The sequence below is a fragment of the Carcharodon carcharias genome, chromosome 12 (genome assembly GCF_017639515.1).
Source record: "Carcharodon carcharias isolate sCarCar2 chromosome 12, sCarCar2.pri, whole genome shotgun sequence".
Classification (NCBI taxonomy): Eukaryota; Metazoa; Chordata; class Chondrichthyes; order Lamniformes; family Lamnidae; genus Carcharodon; species Carcharodon carcharias.
The window spans coordinates 28064251-28090466 of NC_054478.1; the positions used below are offsets into that span (position 1 = coordinate 28064251).

Sequence of the window (26216 nt, forward strand, 5' to 3'; positions counted from 1 at the left end):
GTTGCAGGGCTGAGGAAACATCGCAAACACTTGTAATATCTGCCGTGGATCACAGGAGATTGAGAGGTCACATTATTGATCTTCATACTGTTAGGAGGGGTATAGACTGGGTGGGCAGAAAGCAACATTTCCCCTTGGCACAGGAATGAGTAACGTGGTGGCATTTATTTAAGTTGAGGGCCATGAGGTTGACAGGTGAGGTGCTGAGGACCTTTTGGACAGAGTAATGTGGGACACACTGGCTGAAAGGGTGGTGGAGGTACCAACCCCCCTACGAAGCAAAATGTCTTTGTCTGTGCAGCAGCGATGCCATGACATGTTAGGCCACGAGTATAATGGTCACAAACGGGATAAGGTGACTTTGGAAGATGCTGGAGAATCGCATCCTCAAGGGGATGAGGGACCTTTGTGTATGACCCACATGTCTGACTGTACCAGTCTGTGAATGAGCAGTGTTGCTGCTTTAATGATTGCAGCAGCCATCAGTGATTTGGGTGGTGGGGAGACAGAGTAGATGGGACTGTGAACCTCAAATACCTGGCCGCTGCACCCCAGCCTCACCGACACCTGCCGACCTGGCCTCCTGCCTGCTCCCCAGCTCCATGGCCTGCTCCTCATAGGTGGTGAGGCACTGCAGCACAGCGTGCCCATCACCAGTCCTCTGGCGCTCCCTTTGATTGTGCTCAGTTTTTGCCTGCAGAACAGAGAAGACCATTTATTGGGGCTGATCGCTCATGTACTCTGCACACGCACGCCACACCCCAACCACAGTGGCCCATCTGAGGCCTCCAGCGACTCCTGTCCACACTACTGGTGATCAGTCCCCAGAAGATAGTACAGCTGCTCCCAACCCCCTCCCCCAACGGCCACCTTGGACACATTCGGCATCCATCACTTTGAATAACACAGGGGTCTTAGCGCCCATGGCAAGGAGGCGCAATGAGGTGCGGCGCCGAGGCCAGCAGATGGCTCTTGGCCACAACATCTTGAGGCTCCCCTTCCACAATCTCACCACCATGAATAAGACATGAGTTGGAGTTCTGAGTATGTGTCTAGCGGCCTCCCCTGCAGGTTGCCTCCAGACTATTCAAATGTGACAAACACTAACATATGCTGCAAGGAGAATCCATCTTCTCCTCAACCACTAAGGCTGATGTAAGCATGGTCACTATCTGTTTGTCCACCCCAGTGTGCGCCAAATGCCCAATGAAGTAACGACACTAAGACGTGGTGATGGGGGCTGAGGGGGGGGGGGGGGGGGGGGGGGGGGTGGGTGGGTGGAGGTTGGGGGTGGGGGGTGGGGGGTGGGGGGTGGGGGGTGGTGCTCAAAGGCTAAGGCTACCTGCTGGGTCAAATGGCCAAGGCCGACATGGTACTCACCATTCCAGAGCGCAGCAAATCATTTAATTGTTTGCGGCACTGCGTTCCTGTGCGCCGCACATCGTCATGGGCGTTTACTGCGTCACCCACCTCCTCCTGCGCCTGCCTGGTGACATGGGGGGCCCTCCCCCTCCCATCTTCTGGATACAAAATATCCCGATGGCTGGACACCTCTTGGAGGAGGACAGCAAGGCAGGCATCAGAGAAGCGAGGGGCACAGTGGCCCTCTTGCTGGCCTCTCCTGCAGCCTGCCCCCCCTCCTCCTGCTGCTGCTCCTGTCCTGTGAGAGCAGCCTCTCTCTCTCTCTTCAAGTGGGCACGGTGCACTGCCTCAAGCAGGCGGCCTGGCCACTCTTTGTACTGGCTGCTGGCTCCCCATTGGAACCAATGTCTGAAGCCACCCGCCCCCACGACTATTTTGCCATTCTCCACGGGAGTCGCTTACCCGCTGGGCAGACCTTAATTGGCCCACCCACACAAAATAGCGGCACGGCCCATTTCAATGGCAGCAATCGGCTGCCTGCCCGCCGCTGAGTCGGTTGTGCCTGCCCGCCCATCAAGGGCAAAATTCTGCCCAACAATCAGGGTGAAAAAAAAATCAACAAGCACTTGGAGAGGTTTTAATTAATTAAGGACAGCCAGCACAGGTTTGGAAAAGACAGATTGTGTTTGACTAATCTGATTGGATTTTTTGATGAAGTAACAGAGAAGGTTAATGAAAAAAATGGAGTGATTGTTGTCTATATGGATTTTAAGAAAGCATTTTAAAAAGTACCACATGAAAGGCTGAATAATAAACTTGAGGCTAATGGAATAGGAGGATCAGTGTCATCTGAGATTTAAAAATATTGGCTGAAGAGAAGAAAACAGTGAATTGTGGTGTAATATAGACCTAATTTAATGTTCATGTAATATATTTGGATTTCCAAAAGGTGTTCAATACGGTACCACACATAAGGCTAGCTAATAAGATAAGAGCCCATGGTGTTTGGGGCAGTATATTAGCATGGATAGAGGACTGGCTAACTAATAGAAGAAAGAGAGTTGGGATAAGGGAGGCATTTTTAGGATGGCCACCTGTAACTAATGAAGTGCCACAGGGATCAGTGCTGGGGCTGCAATTATTTAGAATATATATTAATGACTTGAATGAGGGAAATGAATGTACTATCGCTAAGTTTGTGGATCACACAAAAATAGGTGGGAAGGCAAGTGGTGAGGGTGACACAAAGAGTCCACTGATGGATATAGACAGGTTAAGTGAGTGGGAAAAAATGTGGCAGATGGAATATAATGTGAAAATGTGAGGTTATGCACTTTGGCAGGAACAATAGAGGAGCTGAATATTACTTAAATGGAGAAGGACTGAAGAAAACTGCAGCACAGAGCGATTTGGGGGTCCTCGTGCAATAATCCCAAAAAGCTAGCATAGAAGTTCAACAGTTAATAGGTAAGACAAATGGAATGTTGACCTTTATCTCAAAGGGAATAGAGTATAAAAATAGGGAACACTTGCTAAGACTATACAAGGCACTAGTTAGACCACACCTAGAATACTGTGAACAGTTTTGGTCCCCTTTTCTAAGGAAATATATACTGGCATTGGAGGCAGTCCAGAGAAGGTTCACTAGATTGATCCCAGGGATGGAGGGATTTTCTTATGAGGAGAGGTTGAGTAGGCTGGGTCTGTATTCATTGGAGTTTAGAAGAATGAGAAGCGACCTTACTAAGATTCTTAGGGGGCTTGACAGGGTAGATGCTGAGAGGTTGTTTCCCTTTGTGGGAGAGTCTAGGACCAGAGGGCATAATCTCAGAGTAAGGGGGTGCCCATTTAAAACAGAGATGAGAAGGAATTTCTTCTTTCAGAGTGTAGTCAATCTGTGGAATTCTTTAGACGCTCTAGAGGCTGGGTCGTAAGTATATTCAAGGCTGAGATAGACAGATTTTTAATCAGCAAGGGATTCAAGGGGTATGGGAAAAAGGCAGGAAAGTAGAGTTGAGGATTATCAGATCAGCCATGATCTCATCGAATGGCAGGGCAAACTCAATGGGATGAATGGCCTGCTTCTGCTACTACATCTTATGGGTCTTATGACTTATTTTTCAGACTGCAGGTGGTAGACAGTAGTGTTCCCAAGGTTCAGTGCTAAGTTTCCTGTCTTTTTTTTACTATACATATAAATGACTTGGATATTGGAATACAGAGCAAAATTTTTTAATTTACTGATGGTACATAATTTGGAGGAGTGGGAAACAGTGAGGATGACACAACTTGACTTCAACAGGACAGAGATAGGTTAGTAGAATAAGCAGAGAAGTGGCAGTTGGTATTTCATACAGAAAAGTGAGAGGTGATGCACTTTTACAGAGGAGATAGGGAAAGGCAATATAGATTTAATGGCACAATTCCAAAGAGCATGCAGGAATAGAGGGACCTTGGGGTCCATGTGCACATAACCTTGAAGGTGGCAGGACATATTGAGAGAGTAGTTAGCAAAGCCTATGGGATTTTGTGCTTCATAAATAGAAATATCTTGGAGATGGCATGGACTCACTGAGCTGAATGGCCTCCTCCTGTGCTATAATGATTTAACAGCTCAGGACTTTCGGTCAGCAGCAACGCTGGGGCAACTTTACAGGTTTTAACATAACTTCCTTACTTTTGTACATTACACGCCCTACTAATAAAGCCCAGGAAACCATATGTTTTATTAACTGCACGCTCAACCTGTCCTGCCACCTTCAAAGGTTTATGCACATGTACACCCAGATCCCTATGCTCCTGCACCCACTTTAGAATTAGAGTCATAGTCATAGAGTCATAGAGGTCTACAGCATAGAAAAAGGCCCTTCAGCCCATCGAGTCTGCGCCAGTCAAACAAGTACCTAACTATTCTAATCCCATTTTCCAGCACTAGACCCATAGCCTTGTATGCCATGGAATCGCGAGTGCACATCCAAATCCTTCTTAAATGTTATGAGGGTTTCTGCCTCTACCACCCTTTCAGGCAGTGAGTTCCAGATTCCCACCATCCTCTGGGTGAAAAAATTCTTCCTCACATCCTCCTGCCCCTTAGCTTAACTCTATGCCCATTGGTTATTGATCCCTCCACCAAGGGTAAAAGTTCCTTCCTGTCTACCCTATCTATGCCCCTCAATTTTATACACCTCAATTATGTCCCCCCTCAATTTCCTCTGCTCCAGGGAAAATAACCCCAGTCAATCCAATCTCTCCTCATAACTAAAACTTTCCAGCCCAGGCAACATCCTGGTAAATCTCCTCTGCACTCCCTCAAGTGCTATCACATCCTTCCTATAATGCAGATTCCAGAACTGCACGCAATAACCTAGCTGTGGCCTAACCAGCGTTTTATACAGTTCCAGCATAATCTCCCTGCTCTTATATTCTATGCCATGGCTAATAAAGGCAAGTATCCCATATGCCTTCTTAACCACCTTATCTACCTGCCCCACTACCTTAAGAGACTGGTGGACATGCACACCAATGTCCTTCTGATCCTCGGTACTTCCCAGGGTCCTACCATTCACCGTGTATTCCCGTGCCTAAGTGCATCACCTCACACATATCCAGGTTAAATTCCATTTGCCATTGATCAGCACATCTGACCAGCCTGTCTATATCTTTCTCTAATTTAAGGCTATCCCCCTCACTATTTACCACCCCACCAATTTTGGTGTCATCCGTGAACCTACTGATCAACCCTCCTACATTCAAGTCTAAATCGTTTATATATACCACAAACAGTAAGGGGCCCAACACAGATCCCTGTGGAACCCCACTGGACACAGGCATCCAGTCACAAAAACGCCCCTCGAACATCACCCTCTGCTTCCTGCCACTCAGCCAATTCTGGATCCAATTTGCCAAATTGCCTTGGATCCCATGGGCTCTTTCCTTCGTTATGAGTCTCCCATACGGGAACTTATCAAAAGCCTTGCTGAAGTCCAAGTAGACTACGTCAAATGCATTGCCCTCATCTACACACCTGGTCACCTCTTCGAAAAATTCAATCAAATTGGTCAGACATGACCTCCCCTTAACAAAACCATGCTGACTGTCCTTAGTTAATCCCTGCCTCCCCAAATGTAGATTAATTCTGTCCCTCAGAATTGCTTCCAATAGCTTCCCCACAACTGAGGTTAGACTGACTGGCTTGTAGTTCCCTGGTTTATCCCTTCCTCCCTTCTTGAATAACAGTTCCACATTGGCACCTGTCCTGTGGCCGGAGAGGTATTGAAAGTTATTGCCAGTGGCCCTGCTATCTCCTCCCTTGCCTCAACAGCCTGGGATACATTCCATTCGGGCCTGGAGATCTATCTACTTTTAAGCCTGCCAGACCACTTAGAACCCTTTATTTTATATTGTCTCTCTTCATTATTCCAACCAAAATGAACCATTTCACATTTCTCTGCATTAAATTCCATTTGACACGTTTCTGCCCATTCCACCAACCTATGTCCTTTTGAAGCACAAACAGAAAATGCTGGAAAAACTCAGCAGGTCTAACAGCATCTGCGGAGAGAAAAAAAAAGTTAATGTTTCGAGTCCGTATGACTCTTCTTCACTCTGAAGAAATCATACGGACTCAAAACATAAACTGTTTTTTTTTTCTCTCCGCAGATGCTGTTAGACCTGCTGAGTTTTTCCAGCATTTTCTGATATTGTTCCAGATTTCCAGCATCCGCAGTATTTTGCTTTTATCTACATCCTTTTGAAGTTCGACACTATCCTCCTCATGGTTCGCAATACTTCCAAGTTCGTTATCATCCGCACATTTTGAAATTTTGTCCTCTAGACCAAGGTCTAGGTCATTAATAGATACCAGGAAGAGCAAGGATCCCAACACTGACCCCTGGGGAACTCCACTATAAACCTTCCTCCTGCCCGAAAAATATCCATGAACCAGTACCTTCTGTTTCCTGTCACTCAGCCAATTTTGTATCAATGATGCTACTATTCCTTTTATTCTATGAACTCGAACTTGTCCCTTTTATTCTATGATTTCAAACTTTGCTCACAAGTTGTGCAGCACTGCGTCAAATGCCATTTGGAAGTCCATACACTTCATATCAACAACATTACCATAACCAACCTTCTCTGTCACCTCAGCAAAAAACTCAAGCAAGTGAGTTAAACATGATTTGCCTCATCAAATCCATGTTCACTTTCCTTAATTAACCCGTGTTTGTCCAAGTGTCTATTAACTTTGTCCCTAGTTATCATTTCTAAAAGAATCCTGCCACGGAGGTTAAGCTGACTGCTATGTAGATGCTAGGCTTATCTTTACAGCCTATTTTGAGCAAGGGTGTAAGTTTTGCAATTCCTCTGTCCCCTGGTATCACTCCTGAGTCTAAGGAAGATTGGAAAATTATGGCTAGTGCCTCTGCAGTTTCCACCTTCAATTCTTTCACTATTCTTAGATGCATCTCATCGAGTCCTGGTGCCTAGTCAACTTTGAATACAATAGCCTAACCAATGATCGTCCTTAACAGTTTAAAACCTTTGAGTGTCCGAACCATCAACTCTTTCACCACAGCCTGTGCAGCATCTTTTCTCTTGGTAAAGGCAGATGCAAAGTTTCATTTAATATCTCAGCTATGTCCCCTGTTTCTATTCATAAATTCTATTTTCTGGTCCCAAATCTGCCCCACTCCTTTTACCACCCTTTAAATGTTTATATGCCTATAGAAGACTACTGGATTCCCTTTTGCATTGACTGCCAGTCTCTTCTCATGCTCTCTGTTTGCTTCTCTTGTTTGCTTTTTCAATTCACTTCTAAACCTTCTAATTTCAACCTGGTTCTCAATTGTATCATCCATGTGACATAAGCACACTTTTTCTGCTTTATCTTAATCTCTATCTCTCTCATCATCCAGGGAGCTCTGGATTTGTTTGTCTAACATTTCCCCTTTGTGGCAATACACCATGACTGTACTTGGTCTATCTCTTCTTTAAAGGCAGCACACTGTTCAGTTACAGCTTTGCCTGCTAATCTTTGATTCCAATTTGTCTGGACTACATCCATTCTTATCCCATTGAAGTTGGCTTTCCCCCGGTTAATTATTCTTACTCTGGATTGCTCCTTGTCCTTTTCCATAGCCAAGGTAAATCTTAAGATACAATGATCACTGCCTCCTAAATGTTCCCCTACTAACACTTGATCCTCTTGGCCCACCTCATTCCCAAGAACCAGGTCTAACAATGCTTCCTTTCTCATTGGACTAGAAGCATACTGCTGTAGAAAATTATCCTGAACATACTCTAGGAACTCTTTTCCCTCTCTGCCCTTTACACTACTACTAGCCCAGTCTATATTCGGATAATTGAAGTGCCCATTATAGCTACTTATATTCACATGTGGCCATCTGCATCTGCAGCTCACTGACCTTATTTACCATACCCCGCACATTCACATACATGCACTTTAACTCTAACTTAGACTTTATTGCTTTCCCTCTTACACTAAACCACCTAATACCTTACTATTTCCTACTCTAGTTTTCCTGTCCCTTCCAATATTCTTTGCACTTCCATATTCCACTCAAGTATTACCTCCTAGTTCCCACCCTCCTGCCAAACTTGGTTAAACCCTCCCCAATAATGTAGCAAATTGCACCCCCCCAACCCCTCCCACCAAGGAACTCAGTCCCAGCTCTGTTTAAGCACAACCAGCCTGGCCTGGACAGAATGGATCCCAATGCTCCAAGAATCTAAAGCACCCCCTCCTGTACCATCTCCCCCACCCACACATTTGTCTGCTTTATCCTTTCTATTTCTATACTCACTTGTGAGTATTACTGGAGTAATCCAGAGATTAATGCTTCTGAGGTCCTGCATGCTAATTTCCTACTTAGCTTCCCAAATTCTGACCGCAGGACCACATCTCTCATTCTCCCTATGTGGTAGATAATGATGTGGACCATGACTGGTGGCTGTTTACCCTCCCACCCCCAACTGCACCCACCCCCACCACCATCACCAACCCCCCCACCCCTCCCATGGAGTTCTCTGCAGCCACTTAGTGATTTCCTTGGCTTTGGCATCAGGTAGGCATCATGCCATCCTGGACTCAGGTCTGCGGCTGCAGAACAGCCTGTCGTTCCCCCAACAAATTTCCTATCACTATTGTTCAGCTAGTGTTCTATGTGCTGCCTGTAAAACAATGGTGCCATGGGCTTGGCTCTGGCTGCGCTGTCCAGATGAATCATCATTTTCACGAGTATTCGGAACTGAATACTGGTTGGAGAGTGGGATGCACTCGGGGACTCCTGCACGACCTGCCCAATTCTTCTTGACTTTCTGGTCATCATCTATTGCCTCTCTCCCCGCATACTCTTAAGCAGTGGGGTGACTGCATCTATTACTGTGCTATCCACAAAGCTCTCAACCCTGTGGATGCGTTGCAGTGATGCCAGCTGCTGCTCAACCGCTGAAACCCTGAACTTGAGCTGCTGTAGCTGACAACACTTGCTGCATATTTAGTTATCCAGGAAACAGGAAATTTCCTGGAGTTCCCACATGGAACAGGATGGTCACTCCAGGTATCTTGCTATTCCTCTATTTATTAAACACTAAAACTTACTATATAAAAAAATGGCTCACCAGCTATTCACATCTCTTTTTCTGTTGCCACTTAAATATAGGGAGGTTTTTTTACAGTGCTCTACTTGAGTTTTATTACCAAAAAAACAATGTTTTAATTTCCCTGCTCCTTAGATTTCGTTCCTAACTGAAGAAAGGGAAACAAAGCTATAACATGCACAAGCCAATCAACTCATGCCTTCCTGTGATGTCACAGTTTGAGCATCTTTTTCTCCCTCACTTCAGTGATCGCAACCTGTCTTACACTCCTCCTGGTCTGCTTCACAGTGATCCTGACCAGCTTCATACTCCTTCCCATCTGCTTCACAGTGATCCTGATCTGCTTCACACTCATCCCGATCTGCTTCACAGTGATCCTGACCAGCTTCACACTCATCCTGGTCTGCTTCACAGTTATCATGACCTGCTTCATACTCTTCCTGGTCTGCTTCATAACTATCCTGATCTTGGGGAGAATTTTTGCCCCATCAGGCGGGCCGGTTGAGAGTGGGCGCAGAGCCGATCACCACCCGCGATTGGCTGCGCGTTGCCATTTTACATGGGCAGACCAATTAAGGCCCACCAGTGTGACATTCATCCGGTAACGCTTAGCGCTACCTGTGCATGTGAGGTGAGGGAGCCCACGCCCGCAGGGCCTACCCCCACATGATGAACAGAAGATTCTGCCCCTGCATCATACTCCTCCCGGTCTGCTTCACAGTGATCCTGGTCTGCTTCACACACCTCCTGGCCTGTTTAACAGTGAACATGACCTGCTGCACACTCCTCCCAATCTGCTTCACAGTGATCCTGCCTGCTGTTTACTCCTCCTGGTCTGCTTCAAGGTGATCCTGAATTACTTCACACTCTTCCCTCACTGCTGCACTGTGGACCTGACCTGCTGCACCCTCCTCCTGGTCTGCTTCACCCTCCTCCTGCTCTGCTGCACTGTGGACCTGACCTGCTGCACCCTCCTCCTGGTCTGCTTCACCCTCCTCCTGCTCTGCTGCACTGTGGACCTGACTTGCTGCACCTTCCTCCTGGTCTGCTTCACCCTCCTCCTGCTCTGCTGCACTGTGGACCTGACCTGCTGCACACTCCTCCTTGGTGCTTCACCATGATCCTGACACTCCTACTGTAAGGATCAATTTAAAGGAGGAGAGAGAACAGTAGAGAGAGACGGAGAGATTTTAGGGAGGGAATTCCAGATCCTCACATCTATGGGCAGTTGCAAACACTGCCACCAATGGTGGAGCAATTAAAACAATTGGACTTGGACAAGAAATGGAATGGCAGTAGTATTTCCTATTACCTGCATCACTATCATGATGAAATTTATGTCTATAATGTTACTGGAAATTATTTGTTTAATTAGAGTTTAGTGGTGTCTGTGTCTATGTCTGTGTATGTGTGTGTGTCTTAATTGGATTAAAGGCAGCTTGTCTGGATGCTTTGATGTATAGAAAGAAGTAGGTTTGAAATGGTAATTGGATAAACATTTAGAAACATAGGTGTCAAGGGGGCAATTTGCATTTTTTATAAAGCATTCAAAAGAATGGGTGAAATCTTGCACGTAGCTAGAAGATGCCAAGCATTGTGTTTATTTTTTCCAGCTTACTAATTGGTGGAATCAAAGGGTATTATTGTTAGAAGAGGTAAAATTAAAAATGTAGTAATACAATGGGAAATTTACATTTAAAGGAAAAGCCAGGCATAAACAGAAAGGAGTTTGTGTGAGTAAGATAAAGGCATTTAAGATCTAACCAGCCTGTATGCCTGCAACTGTGTCTGCAAGGAATCTCATGTTGAATTCATAAGGCCAAATGTCCTTTGCTTAGGGTCTTTTAAAATCAATGAATTTTACTGTTGCTTTAATGGGCGTGTAACTGACAGCCGGATTAATTAGGGGATTTTTGTAGTTACTATAGTAGTAATTTTGTAGACATATGTATGTGCTTACAATTCTTCTTGTATTAATAAATGTTTAATTTAGTTTTACAAAAAATCTCTTGAGGCTCGGTGGTCTTATTACTCCTAAATTCAAAGCCTGCATCTTGAAACATACAAATTTCAAAAATGGGTTATGACAATTATTTCAAGTTTCCCTTTGGGATTTGAATAACTCCGCCTTTACCATCAGCTGTGTCATACCAATCACTGCAATGCTGAATCCCAGCTCATTTGAAGCATTTAGTGCTACTATAACAGTGGGAACATTTACAATTAAAATACCTCCAGAGTTTATGCAATTAATTACTCAGAAAGCTACTACATATATTGAAGATGACAAGTCTAAAACATTTTTTTTTCAATTTACACAGGAGCTACAGGCTGCAGTAGACCATGGAATCAATCTCCACTCCCAATAAAGGCTCACTTACTAGTGAGGTCTAATGAATGGCACCAGAGCTGGAAAACTAATCAGTGCAAGTGATGCTTCGTTGTGGCAAGGTGAGGTTGTGCCATGCTGAAAGAGCGGTCTGGCTCTAATAAAGTGGATTATCTCGGCCCATGTCTTTCTGTCTCTGTCCCTAGCCCTTCATGTACACTTAATACCACTAGACTAAAGGTAACCCCCCATTCCCCTCACTCCCAGACTATAGACAGTCGGTTTATTCCTTGGCCATATACTCACAAACGTGCCATCAGCTGGTGTACACCATTAGCTGTGCAATGATTAATCAAATTGTTCATTAACATCCCAATGTGCTAATAGATTTCCTGATGGAATAAACAAAACTCATGAATCACTCCAAACTGTCAATGGCTCTTCCATAACGTACTAGAATTTGCCTGGTGAGTTCACAAAAATCTTTGTGCAGTGAGAAGTGGAGGAATTATTCAACTGAACAGTCAACAGCTGGTTGAATATTTCATTTCACCTTACTGGCAGAGGGAAAGAAAAAAACAAAGGACTGAAGGTAGGAAATTAATGTTTTTATATTCTGCTTCCTACTGAAGATGCTAGGAGATGCGTTAATATTAGAAAGCGTATCAACAGAAATAAAATATTTTTTCATTAATTGGAAACAGTTTAAATTTGTGTGACCCCTCTATTTATCACATTCACAGGTAGGTATCTGCTGTTTGTGTTAACGGTACTTTAATTTAAATAGTTGCAATGATTTATGGATGGGATCAGTGGCAACTTAAAATAATGAAAATAACGCACAGCCTTTTCTCACTGTATTGACACTAGTGAGATTTGTTTAAGAATATTGGCAGGTTTAAAATAGTGAAAGGCATAATGCTACTACTATAGGTTTACTATGTTAAAAGGTAATGGTAAAGTATAATTGCATCATTTTTATTTATCAGTTACAGTTTAATTTAAATAATTTGAATGTATGAAAATAAGACAAGCTGGTCTATCAATTTTATCATCATGGCTAAACACTCCTTTCCTTCCCTCCCTCCTGCCCCTCCCCCACAACCATGTAATCTCCTGGTAGAAGCAAATAAACAATTTAAAAAATCCAGAGCCAACAATCCACCTTGTGAACTCTGGCTTGTGGGTTAATTTTAACCATTAATTCTAACGTATGGCCAGAATTTCAATGATTTCTTTTTGGTAAACAAGCGACAGTGTTAACATTGCTGGAAAAGTTGACAATGGCACTGGTTAAGCTGGCCAACAATGACCCGTGGAGGTTGATGGTGAGGGGCAATTAGTGATTGTGGTGCCAGTGAAGGCCAGGCCGAGGGGTTGGGACCTTTGCTTGATGGGGATGGTCATTGCTGGGCATTTGCCAGCTCCCATCCCAAATTCCTGATCTCAGAGATTTGGTGGATCTTCAGAGTTTGGTATACTGAGAAGAAAGGCACAAGCCCTTCTTTGTTCTCTCTCGGTGTACCAAATTCACTTTGGGGGTTCCACGCAGGACTGTGACCTGGTCTCTTGAAGAGGAAATTTTTATAGTGACTCCTGTCATGATGACACAAAGATTGGCAGAGTAGTGGATAGTGTAGCGGATAGCCATAACCTCCAAAACAATATAGATGGGTTGGTGGAGTGGGCGGTAAAGTGGCAGATGGATTTTAACATAGAGAAGTGTGAGGTCATACATTTAGGGAGGTCAAACAGTTACAGGGATTACAAAATAAATGGGAATATAATAAGAGGTGTAGATGAAGTGAGAGATCTTGGCGTACAAGTACACAGGTCCCTGGGGCAGCAGTTCAAGTAGACAAGGTTGTAAAGAAGGCATATGGAATGCTCTCCTTCATTGGCAGAGGTATAGAATATAAAAGTAAGGATATAATGTTGGAATTGTATAAAACATTGGTGAGGCCACAACTGGAATATTGTGTGCAGTTCTGGTCACCACATTACAGGAAGGACGTAAAAGCTCTGGACAGAGTGCAGAGGAGGTTTACAAGAATATTGCCAGGGTTAGAAAAGTGTAGCTATGAGGAGAGATTGGATAGGTTGGGGTTATTTTTCTTAGAACAAAGAAGGCTGAGAGGTGACTTGATTGAGATGTACAAAATTATGAGGGGAATAGATAGAGTGGACAGAATAAAATTGTTTCCCTTGATGGAGAATTCTAGAACCAGGGGACATAGATTCAAGATAAGTGGCAGGAGGTGTAGGGGGGGACATGAGGAAGAACTTTTTTACACAGAGGGTAGCAGTGTCTGGAATTTGGTGCCCAATTTGGTGGTAGAGGCAGAAACTCTAAACTCTATTAAAAAGTACCTGGATCTGCACCTAAAGTGCTGTAAGCTACAGGGCTGTGGGCCGGGTGCAGGAAGGTTGGATTAGAAAGGGCACCTGGGTGTCCTCGGGCTGGCACGGACAAGGTGGGCCAAATAGCCTCCTTCTGTGCTGTAACTTTTCTATGGTTCTATGGAGGCACAGTCAGGATGTTTCAATGTATTCCTTAGGGAGGGCAAGTTCCGATTTTTGATGAGGCATATGTCCCCTTTAAGTTCTTCGTCATGTTTCTCATTTAAATTCACTTACTAAGACGCCAATACATTTGACCAACAGCAGCGTGACATTCAAGATACTGGCACTGCAGCGGTGTACTCGGCCTTCCCTTGCACTATGGAACCAGATGGTCCTTTTCTCTTTGTGCAAAATTCTCCCAAGATCAAGCAACTGCTGCCAGAACCAGAATAAGCCTAAATGTTGGTCATCACTCCCGGGTCCACAGGCACTATCTTAGTTGTATACAAAGAATAGAATCATAGGGCAGGATTTTGGTAGGGGTGCTAAGCCGGGGTGGGCGGGGGCAGGAGGGAAGCCAACCGCCGCCTGCAATCGGCTCTGCACCACGATTTCACGCTGGCTGGCCAATTAAGGCCCGCCCTGCGTGGATCGCAAGCAGCATCGCTGAGCAGGGAGGGGGGGTGGAGGGAGAGCCGGGCCTAGCGCAATCTTCGCGCATGCGCACGAAAGAGTGCTTCAATCTCCCCGAGGCACGGAGCTGCCTTAGGGGGATTGAGGCGCTGTGTAAAAAAAAAAATGAAGAGAATAGAAATTTAATAAAACCTGTTCCCTCATTTGACAGAGTCACATGGGCTGGGACTTGCTTATAATTCAAAAATAAAGCTTTTATTTAATGCTTACTTGCTTTAGGAAACCTCATCCCGCCCATGGGTGAGGTTTCCTAAACAATGTAAAGGCCGCTCGGTATTTTCGCCTGCTCACCAACCGTTAGGTTGGATGGGCCGCGTAAATTTGGATTTAATTTGATTTGTTAATGGCCTTATTAAACCTTTTAATTATCGGTGGGCGCTTAGCCAACTCTGGCGCGGGCCTGCCGAATGAAATATCGCAATATTGCGCGGTGACTTCGGGATGCACGCCCGACATCATCGCGCATCATTTTACACTCAGGCGTGTCGGGTGTGCACTCACACGCCAAGCGTAATATTCTGCCCATACAATTGTACAGCACAGAAGGAGGGTATTCAGCCCATTATGCCCATGACGCCGATTTGAGTGAGCTACCCAATTAGACCCACGCCCGTAGCCTCGGAAATGGTTCCTTTTTTCAAATCTCTTTTGAAAGTTATGACTGAATCTGCATCCACCACCTTTTCAGGCAATGTATTCCAGGCCAAATACAACACTATAACCAAAGTAAAGAGAAACTTTCGATTGCTTACCCATAACCTTGCCCAGAATGAGCGATTTAATGGTGTTGAATTCGAGATCTGTAACTGAGGGGAGGCTGTACTTCACAGTCGCAGACTGGTCAATCTGTAAATAAAGGGTAGAAATACTAAGTGTCACAATGTATTCCTGTGGTAGACTCACAATTTATGCTGCATTTTTTAGCATTGATCAGCATACATATTCAGACAGTAACTTTTGGATTCCTTCCACAATGCCACAAACACTTTTTTAATAACATTTCCATTTTAAGGTATGCAAGACCAGTTTGGACAAGCTTACTGGTTCCCTTCATTTCCAATTTTTACTGGTTTAAAGCAGGAAGTTTAAAGCAAAATATCAATTTATCCATTTCACTCTGGTTTTTATAAACCTCAGGTGCAAAGACAAAGCACAGCATAGCATCTAACCTGCAACGATACCAAATCATCTGTGGTAATTAGAACATGGTTTTAAAATATTTATAGATATAGAGCTGAACCATGGCAGACTGGTACAGAAGGTAAAGTTGCATGGGATCAGAGGTGAACTGGCAGGATGGATACAGAATTGGCTTGGTCATAGAAGACAGAGGGTAAGCAGTGGAAGGGTGCTTTTCTGAATGGAGAGCTGTGACTAGTGGAGTTCTGCAGGGATCAGTGCTGGGACCTTTGCTGTTTGTAGTATACGTAAATGATTTGGAGGAAAATGTAACTGGGCTAATTAGTAAGTTTGCAGATGACACTAAGGTTGGAGAAGTTGCAGATAGTGAAGAGGATTGTCAAAGGATACAACAGGATATAGATCGTTTGGAGACTTGGGCAGAGAAATGGCAGATGGAGTTTAATCCAGACAAATGCGAGGTAATGCATTTTGGAAGGTCTAATACAGGCAGGAATTATACAGTAAATGGCATCAACGGGCAGAGGGATCTGGGTGTACAGGTCCACAGGTCACTGAAAGTGGCAAAGCAGGTGGATAAGGTAGTCAGGAAGGCATATGGCATGCTTGTCTTCATTGGCAGGAGTATTGAGTATAAAAGCTGGGAAGTCATGCTGCAGCTGTATAGAACCTTGGTTAGGCCACACTTGGAATATTGCATGCAATTCTGGTCACCACATTACCAGAAGGATATGGAGGCATTGGAGAGGGTGCAGAGGAGGTTTACCAGGATGCTGCCTGGTCTGGAGGTTATTAGCTATGAGCAGAGGTTGGAGAAACTCGGATTGTTCTCACTAGAGCGAAGGAGATTGAGGGGCGATTTGATAGAAGTTTACAAAATTATGAGTGGCATGGACAGAGTAGATAGTCAGAAGCTTTTTCCCAGGGTGGAAGAGTCAATTACTAGGGGACATAGATTTAAGGTGAGAGGAGAAAACTAAAGAGGAGATGTGCGGGGCAAGTTTTTTATGCAGAGGGTAGTGAGTGTCTGGAATTCGCTGCCAGCGGAGGTGGTGGAAGCAGGTACGATAGTGGTGTTTAAGAGGCAGCTTGACAAATGCATGAATAGGATGGGAATAGAGGGATACAGACCTCGGAAGTGCAAAATGTTTTAGTTGACGGGCAATATGATCAGCGCAGGCTTGGAGGGCCGAAGGGCCTGTTCCTGTGCTGTACTTGTCTTTGTTCTTTGTTCTTTGTTCTTACAGGTCTAGGAGCTCCCTGGTTTGTGCTGATTTCAGGCAGGGTGCTATCAGTTAATAGTAGGAATACAGTTGGGCTCAGTTATAAACTACATGTCAGTAATAGCACTCTTGCCTCTGAGTCAGAAAGTCAGTAGGTTCAAAGTCCCACTCCAAAGACTTGAGTGCAAAAATCTAGGCTGGCACTTCAGGGCAGCACTGAAGGAATTGGGGGTGGTATCTTTCAAACAAAACATTAAACTGATGCAAGCCTCTAATTAACTGGTGGTCTTAAGCTCATTGGAGAGCATGTTACCAGGCTGGAGAAGAACAGAATTAAACCTTCAAAGGTAAGAAAGGGAAGAGCGAATGCATCAAGACAGTTCCTTTCTTTATGCTGTAGGTCCAATAGCAGACGGTGTTCTCCTGAAGCAAGGAGTGGAGGTGTCCACCCGTGGGCTATGAGACCATTCTCAAAGCCTTTGACACCTATTTTAGCCTGAAGCGAAAATTAGTTATAGAATGAGCACATTTTAACCAAAGGTCCCAATGACACAGAAAATTGACTGAATTATTTCTAAATGGCCTATAATTGCCTGGCTACTTCTTGCAGATATGGGCTGCTGGAGGCTGATCGCATAGTCTGGGGTGAAAAATTCTCCATCTTCTTGCAGGTCAAAGGTGACCTTACTTTAGACTAAGTGGTCCAGTATGCGAGGCAGGCCGAGCTACAACTGGGCTATAATTCGGCATGACTCCAGTGACTGGGTAGGCACACAGGCAGCTGCCCCACCCATAAGAAAGCCCACCAAACTTGGCAAAAAGGCAGGAAACTCCACACCGGAAACCATTTTGAGATGCTTGCATTGTGGTGCGAAGAACCAACATTAGTCGCCAGGACTATCCAGCAGGGGGCGCTGAATGCTTCCTGTGCAGCACAATGGGACATTTCAAGCAATTATGCAAATCCAACAACTTTAATCGAGGTAGAAGGCAAAAAACAATGATGAAACATGCTCCATCCAAGAATTGGGAATCAGGAGAAAGACAAAGTTCCAAAGTTCCTAAAGGAGGGTCATAGTCTTAGGCCAGCCTGTTGGTCAGTAACAGTGCAAGTTGTAGGCTTCGATACCACCTTTAAAATTGATTCTGGGAGCTGCTGTCAACATACTAGTAGATGGTCTCAACTGGCTTCAGCCAATGCCCTGCAGGATTTTTAGCACTTCTGATACTGTACAACTATCTTGTCCCAGGGTTAATTGCCTACAGGAAATTCTTCTCATAACAGAAGATGAGGCTGTCTCATCTCCATATTCTCAGCAATTCTTCCCATTGCCCAGGGTGGTGCAGCTTCACACAGAGAGCAGCGTGGCTCCTTTACCAGTGCCTGCAGAAAGTTGACAGTGTTTCCAAAATATCAGCAGGAAATCATCCCTTCATCTTTTTCCTGAAAGGCTTACAGGAATTTTGTTTTTTTCATTTGTCATTCCAGTTTATTGAAATCTCAGATCATCGATGCCTTTTCAGTCTTTGATACATTAGTGGATGACACACGGTGACAGTCTCCTCTGGAGTTTAAGATCATCCCTCTGCTGAAGGTCTTTTCCTATGTGCTTATTTATGAGAGAAACAGTTGTTTGGAGCACTAGTTTGGTTTAATTTCTTCTCTGTCTTATAATTTTAAAACGCAAATTTAAGGCCAGGATTTTTCTTTCGTCGGGTTGGCTCGGCGGGAGTGGGCAGGGTGGGGTTGCGGAGTCAACCACTGCCCGCGATCGGCTCCGCACCACAATTTCACACAATTGGCCCGCCCAGCGTGGATCACGAGCAGCAGCGCTGAGCGCTACTGTGCAGGCAGGGGGGTGGTGGGGGAGTCGGGTCCAGCGCTCCCTCGTGCATGTGCGCGAAAGAGCGCTTTAATCTCCCTAAGGCACGGAGCTGACTCAGAGAGATTAATAAATAAATAAATACACTAAAAATGTAATGAAATGTGTTCCCTCATGTGACTGTGTCACATGACATGGGACACGCTTTTATTTTTCCCAAAAAAAGTTTTTATTCGATTTGTAAGAACTTCAGAAAACCCCATCCCGCTCGTGGATGAGATTCCCTGAAAAACGTAAAGGCCGCTTGGCCTTTTCGCCTGCCCCCATCTACCATAAGGTTGAATGAACGGGCAGCGTAAAATTCAGGTTAATTACCTGATTAGTGGCCTTAATAGGCCTGTTAATTATTGGCGGGCGCGCAGCTGACTCTGGCGCCTGCCCGCCGGATGAAATATCGCGCGACTTCGCAATGATATTGGGACACGAGCCCGATGTTATCGCGCGTCATTTAGCGCTCCGGTGTGTCGGGCGTGTGCCTGCTGTCGAATGGAATATTCTGCCCGAAGTCTTTGTATAAATTGTTGTTTTAATAAAGCAATGATGTCAAAAAGATTAATGACAACATTAATGTACCACAGACAGGAATTGGTTGTCCAAAAGTAGTGAATAGAGGAAATTAGTTCAATCAAGAAGAAAACTCAGATGGTCGATCGGTCATTATTTGTTGAAGGCACAACACGCACATTTTATCACAGGTCAGGGTACTTGCTAATCCATAAAGATTATATTAAAAAAACACAATTATGTTGTTTTACTTTGGTAGTAGAAACATAGAAACATAGAAACTAGGAGCAGGAGTAGGCCATTCAGCCCTTCGAGACTGCTCCGCCATTCATTATGATCATGGCTGATCATCCAACTCAATAGCCTGCTCCCGCTTTCTCCCCGGACCCTTTGATCCCTTTCACCCCAAGAGCTATATCCAACTCCTTCTTATAGTGGATTAGTATTTGAGCATAAATTTCCCTCAAAACTCCTTAAAGATTTCAATCATTTTCCTGCTAAAAATTGAATGGCATGTAACCCATCAAGCAGAAAACTGATGGGATGTAACTACAGTAATTAGAGCATTTCAGTTTGTTTCTTTCCAAATAAATTATTATGCAGTAGTCACTAGCAATGCACACAGAGTTATTCTCTTCTTTAAAGAAATGCAGCCAGCTGCCCGTCAAATATGAAATGAATCAAGATTACGGTTCAATAAAACAAGCCTGACAATTCCATAAAATATTTAGCTCCTTCTGTCACTACACACAAAAAAAGAGTTGAAGGCATACATGGTATAAATTACAGCATCCGCTCCAAAGATGTCTGCCTTGCCTCTGCCCCTGCACTCCAACCAGCTGTCCAATGACGGGTGAGCACCTTGTACATATGCCCCTCTACATAAGAAAGTGGGATTGAGTATCTCTGTTGGAGAACTCAAAGACCTACGTCTGGCCTAGTGCTCCTGATGGTTTCCATTGAGGTCTTTGATGGTACGCTGATTACATCTTGCTTTATCTTTCCCATAGGATCCCTGCACTATCTCCATGTAGTCAAATTACTTGTCTGACATCCGCTCTCAGATTAGCCTTAATTTCCTTCAGTTAGCCAATGAGAAGACCTACCAAGAACGCCATACCCCCACCCTGTTTCCATGCTGAAGCAGACTATTCACAACTGGACCCTTGGTTTTGATACTATATTCCCCTCTAAAAGCATTACTCTCTCTCACTCTGGTCATTTTCCCTGGTATTGTTCTCATCTCCACTCTTTTACATCCAAGGGAGGTAGATTTAAAGGGATATAGCAGACAACTGGTTTAGTCATTCACCACCCAGATCTGGCCGAACCAGGTAAAGCACTAACAGGTCCTATTCTCCTCTGTCACAACTGTTCCCTGTTCTAGAATCGCCCTGGAATGCAAGGGCAATCCTCATTTTCATTTCTCTACTGTAAACCACCCTCTTAAATCCCTCTCCCGTATCTCCTCCACCCTCATTTCCACCAACAAGTGTGAGAAACACTTGCAAAGGCAAAAATATTGTGGATGCTGGAAATACTCTGCAAGGCAGGCATCATCTGTGAAGAGAGAAAAAGAGTTCATGTTTCAGGTCAACAGCCTTTCATTAAACTGGGAAAAGATAGAATTGTAATAGGTTATAAGCAAGTGAAAGTCGGGAGGGTGGGAAAAGAAGTAGCAAAGGAAAGGTCTGCGATGGGGTCAAGTTGTAAGACATTGACTGACAAAAGAGTTGGTGGTGCAAGATCAAAGGGAATGGCAAAGGGGCAAGTAAAGAAACAAAGGATGTGTCGAGAGGAGGTTTGAATGGCAGGATATTGAACAGTGTCCTCCAAAAGCAAAAGCAAGAGAAAAATGAGAGTAAAATCAAAACCTGCAAAGGAAAAGGAAACTAAACGGAGGTAGAGGTTACGATCTGAAATGGTTGAACTCAATCTTGAGTCCAGGAGGCTCTCATGTGCCTAACCGAAAGATGAGGTGTGAGGAGGGTATTCCAAAGCTTGGGGCCAAGGTTACTGAAGGCACCACCACCGACCGTGGGGCAATTAAAATCGGAATGCACACGCAGCCAGAATTGGAGGAGTGCCGGTATCTCGGAGGGCTGTGGAGCTGGAGGAGGTTAAAAAGGTAGAGAGGGACGAGGCCATGGAGTGACTTGAAATGAGAGTTGGAATTTTAAAATCAAGCCATCGGGAGTCAATGTAGGTCAGCGAGCACCTGGCGTGGTAAAGGGAACAGGACTTCCTGTGAGCAAAAACACAGGCAACAGAGATTTTGATGATCTCAAGTTCATGGAGGTCATCATTTGGGAGGCCAGACACAAATTCATTGGAATAGTCTAGAGGTCACAAAGGCATTAACATGGGTTTCAGCAGCAGATGACCTGAGATGGGCGAAGTCAGGTGATGCTACGGAGGTGGAAATAGGAGGTTTCAGCAATGAAACGAACATGAGGTTTGAAACAGAGCGTCCGACCTGATCGGTGGTAAAATAGTGCGCGATAATGTCGGGCAAGCGTCCGATGTCGTCGCACACTCGCGCGATATTTTGGTCAGAGGGCATGCGCGAGAGTTGGCAGCGCGCCCGCTGACAATAAAGAGGCCTGTTAAGGCCATTAAACTAGCAATCGATTTGTATTTCTTGCTGCCCGTCCAAGCTTATGGTTGGCAGGTGGGCGAATAGGCCGGGCGGCCTTCGCATTTTTTAGGAAACCTCCTCCATGGGCGGGATGAGGTTCCCAGCAGCAATTTGTTTTTTTTTTAATTTAAACTTCATCTTTAATATGGTCCCTGCTCATGTAACTGAGTCATATTTTGTGTGGGTGTGGGGGGGGGCATGTTTCCGTTCTTCTGAAAAAATTTTTTTTTTGATTGTAAAATTCTTCAGCCTCCTGAGGCAGCTCCTTGCCTTCCGGGAGCTTCCAGCGCATGTGCAGACTTCAGCACCCGTGCTTCTCCCGCAACCCCCCCCCCCACCCCCACTCCAGCAGCGCTGAGGTTCCCAGCGCGTGTTTCACACTAGTTGCCCGTTAATCGGCCAGGACCAAACACTTTGACTGCTTTTACTGCATCTGATTGGAGGGATGTTGGAGTTTTTGGAATTACCTCTGGGGAGTACAGCATATCTGATGCCACTCGTCCTTGTGTACGCGCATGCTAATCTATGCCTTTTTTGATGATTGCTAATTCTGAAGAGGAGCTGGCGCATCGCTGCGCATTGTCACTGTATCAAGCTTCATCGAAGCAAATGCCCCAGCCAGTGTGTCACTCGAACATGTTGCAGCGAGCAGATAACTGGGCACTCCAGAGACTGAGGCTGTTTCCAGCAAGAGGAGAGCGCAGACAGAATACAGGTGCTTATAGGCACGAACGCTGTAACTATAGGAAAATTGTACTGTGCTGACGGCTGCAGGTAGTGTCATTAGCACAGGCACCCTCAGGACATGGCGAGTCAAGGCAGGAGAAATGTTAAGTTCCCAGTACCAGCACCGACACTAATTAAACTGGAGCCACTGTTCTCATTATTTAAACATTACAACGACAAAGCCATCATGGGGAAGCTTTTAGCAAACAGTTTCCAGGAAGGTTTTCAGATCTGTGTCAAAGGCCCGGGGCCTCCGTAGTCATCAGGAATGTAACAGCAGCTAGAAAAAGCAGGACAAGGTACTGTACTTAAAGGATGCAGTATGCGCAGCATTGCACGGCTTCTTAATGCCCTCTTTAATACTGTGGCACCTTATCTATCAAAATGTATCAAGTGACATTGTCTGCATTCCTTTGGCTTATGGAACACTTCTCTTATCTACAAGGCAAATCTATTAAAAGGCAGCCCAGTGTAATGCAGGTTGTAAAATCAGGCTGACTGCCCTCAATAAGCACAGGCAAAGGCACACAGTCTTCCTACTGTTTTAAAACATGGATAACTCATCTCCCTATCGAAGAACTCTTTCCTCTGATACTTGACATTTGCTTATCCAAACCTTTAGTGTGCATGAGAGGTCTGATGCTGTTGATATACACATTTCAACTTAGCATATATTATTCCAGTGTATGAGTTAGTCAAAGTTCTCCACAGAATACTGGTTTAATGCCATCGTCTCTGAGCATTTAGCAATCCTGCTACCCATTGTCCGCAAGGAAAATTGCAACATTTGACATCATCAGATCATTATCATCTCACTTGACTATTCTCACCCATTTTAAGATGGGCCATTCTACCATCACGGTGGTACTGATGGCACTAAGGTTGGTGAAAATCAGCGTGCTGATTTAAATTCCCATCCCTGCTCATCTGATTAAATATGAGTTTTTGTTGCTGCTATTGCTAAACTAGACTTTGTAACCTTGGTGTCATATCTGACCTTGAGATGAGCTCTGACCACATATCTGGGCCATCACTAACACCGCCTATTTCCACCTCTGTAACATTGCCTGACTCCACCTCTGCCTCAGTGCATCTGCTGCTGAAACCCTCATCATTGTCTTTGTTGCCACTAGACTTGACTATTTCAATACATACCTGGCTGGCCTCCCATGTTCTACTCTCCATAAACTTGAGGTAATGCAAAACTCTGCTGCCCATGTCCTTACTCGCATCAAGTCCGATTCACCCATCATTCCTGTTCTTGGTGACCTACGCTGGCTCCAGATCAAGCAATGTCCTGATTTTACAATTCTCATCCTTATTTTCAAACGCGTCCATGGCCTCTATCTCTGTAATCCCCAGGCCTACAACCTTATGAGATAACTACACTCATCTATTTTGAGTCTCTTGAACATCCTAATTTTAATGGCTCCACCAATGGCAGCCCTGTCTTCAGCCATCTAGGCCCTAAGCTCTGTAACTCTCTCCATGATGCATCTCTCTGCCTCTCTGTCTCTCTTTCCTCCTTGAATGCGCTGCTTAAAATATATCTCATTAACCTTTAGGCCTTCTCCCTTACTATCACCTTATGTGGCTGTGTGTCAATTTTTTCTTCATAACTCTCCTTTGAAGTACCTTGAAATTTTTATTATGTTGGAAATCAGACAGCAGCATGAGGAAAACCCGAGCTCCAGTACTGGCTTGAAACCCTCCCAGGTAAATTGTAACAGGGGCATTTGCAGAGTAAATCTCCCTCTGCTCTAGGCCCGATTCCTTTAGCGCTCCATTGTCTGGCAGATGTGTCTTCAGCTGCCTTGGCCCCAAGCTCTGGAATTCCCTTCCTGAGACTTTCGGTCTCTCTATCCCTCTCCTCATTCCTTAAACCCTACCTCTTTGACCAAGTTTTAGGTCCTGGGTTCTAATACCACCTGTTGCCCAGTGTACAATATTCTCTGCTAATGCACCTGTGAAGTAGTCTTGGGACATTTTACTACGTGGATGATGCTTTAATAATGCGAGTTCCTGTCGTTGGTGTTCTACCAACTTCCAATCTCAACCTATGCTTTTCAAATATTCCACTTTTTAAACATGCTTCAACGGGGATTGTCAAACTAATACCAGACTGCATGCAATTGGAATTTTGTTTTACTTTGTGAGAAATGCAGTGCTCTTGACGTATCATTAGAAACTGTACTGATAATATTCACACTCATTTCAAGTCGGTTCCATGAAGCCAGCGCAGGTCTGAATTCAAACCCAGGTGCAATTGGATAGAGAACAATATTCTCACCCATTAATTATAGCCATGACAAAGGAATACACCTCCATCTAGTGGTAGGTTCTGTTACTGCATGATAGCATCATGAAAAGCCATGTAGGGGGACTTTTCCTCACTATGGGCTAGTTATTTAGGACATGCTGAGGCCAGTGTCCCTGCTCTGAAATGGCTGACAGAACAGGAAATTCAGTACAGCAGAGATATTTGAATTACTGCAATTGCTTGAAGGAGCAATTGAGAAGTCCAATGGCAAAGTTATAGCTGAGTCTCGGAATCAGGCCAGCTGATGTTTTATCAGATGTCAGGTGTATCCCTGAAGTTTCTTCTCTCTAAGATATAAATAAGGAGGGGAACTCCCTTTGGAATTGAAGAAAGAAGGGTGACCAAGAATGTGATGTAGGTATTTTGCATTGTGGAAGGAGGTGGCGGTGGCCGTCGGTGTCACTTACACCACCTTATACATGTAGAAAGAGATTCAGTGATCTCAAGTAGCAAGCTAAGGTGATAGAACACAGCAGTACCCAGTCAAATCTTTAAAAAAAATATGTAAGGAGCATATTTCATATTTACAGACACTGTGGCCTCTCAGTGTTAAGCACCATATGAAACATTCACAGAGTGACACAAACTGTTACAAGCTCAAATTTTACAGTCTTTCCTGTCTGGTGACTTTATTGAACTGAGCTGTAAGATAGCTGCCTGCAGGGTGTCCCTCATGGCAGAGGGCACATGACAATAGCAAGCCAGATAGGACATGTAGAACTGACTGCATTTCAAACCCCAAACATCCCTCTTTTCAGAATGAACAAAAGACACAAATCCCTCCCCCCTCCCTTTTGCTAACAGATAAGAGGCAAATTTGCATGCACTATCATGTGTAACTGTGAGTTACCCAAGTTACCCACTATACACCTACTGTTCAAATGTATTAACAAACTAGTTTATTATTCTAGTCAGTCTCGGCACCTGCATTGCATACATAGTTGTTAAATCTTGCAAGTTTTTTAATGGTACGTGTGTGCGTTGTCATTGACTGTTCATCAGGGTGATGTTCCCGCTCCAGGGAATGTGTTCCTGTGGCACTTGCTGTTGCTGTGGCCCTTGTTTCTGCTGTTGCATTTCCATTGTTAGTACTGGTGGACCTCTGGGAGTGATGGTCTTACTGTACTCTGTGCAGCAGCTAAAATCCCACCTTCCTGATCCACCACCTGCAGTGAAAGATCAGCTCCTCTAGTTGTTCACATATGCCTGCCGCTATACCAATTTCTTTATTTTTCACTTCCACCGTGTACGATCGAGGTGATAATTTCTCTACGCTTGTCCCCAGTTGGTGCATGGGCTGACTCCTGTTGAGAGCGTTGAAGATGTGTGCCCCGACTGGCTCTCCAATGCTCAACTCTGGCAATGGTTTGGCAGTCTTGTCAAAATGAAATTTGGGGCTTTCTGCCATTTTACCTTGATTTTTTTGACACATGTG

General features: G+C 44.7%; 1 protein-coding gene across 1 annotated transcript in view; it reads right to left on the reverse strand.

Moving 5' to 3' along the window:
- The window catches only part of LOC121284660 (contactin-associated protein-like 5), a 736588-nt gene that overhangs the window by 96384 nt on the left and 613988 nt on the right, over window positions 1-26216 (reverse strand). Inside the window, exon 21 of the mRNA XM_041200218.1 lies at window positions 15100-15193. Coding sequence (XP_041056152.1) covers window positions 15100-15193 — 94 coding nt within the window. The remainder of the gene's footprint in view (window positions 1-15099; window positions 15194-26216) is intronic.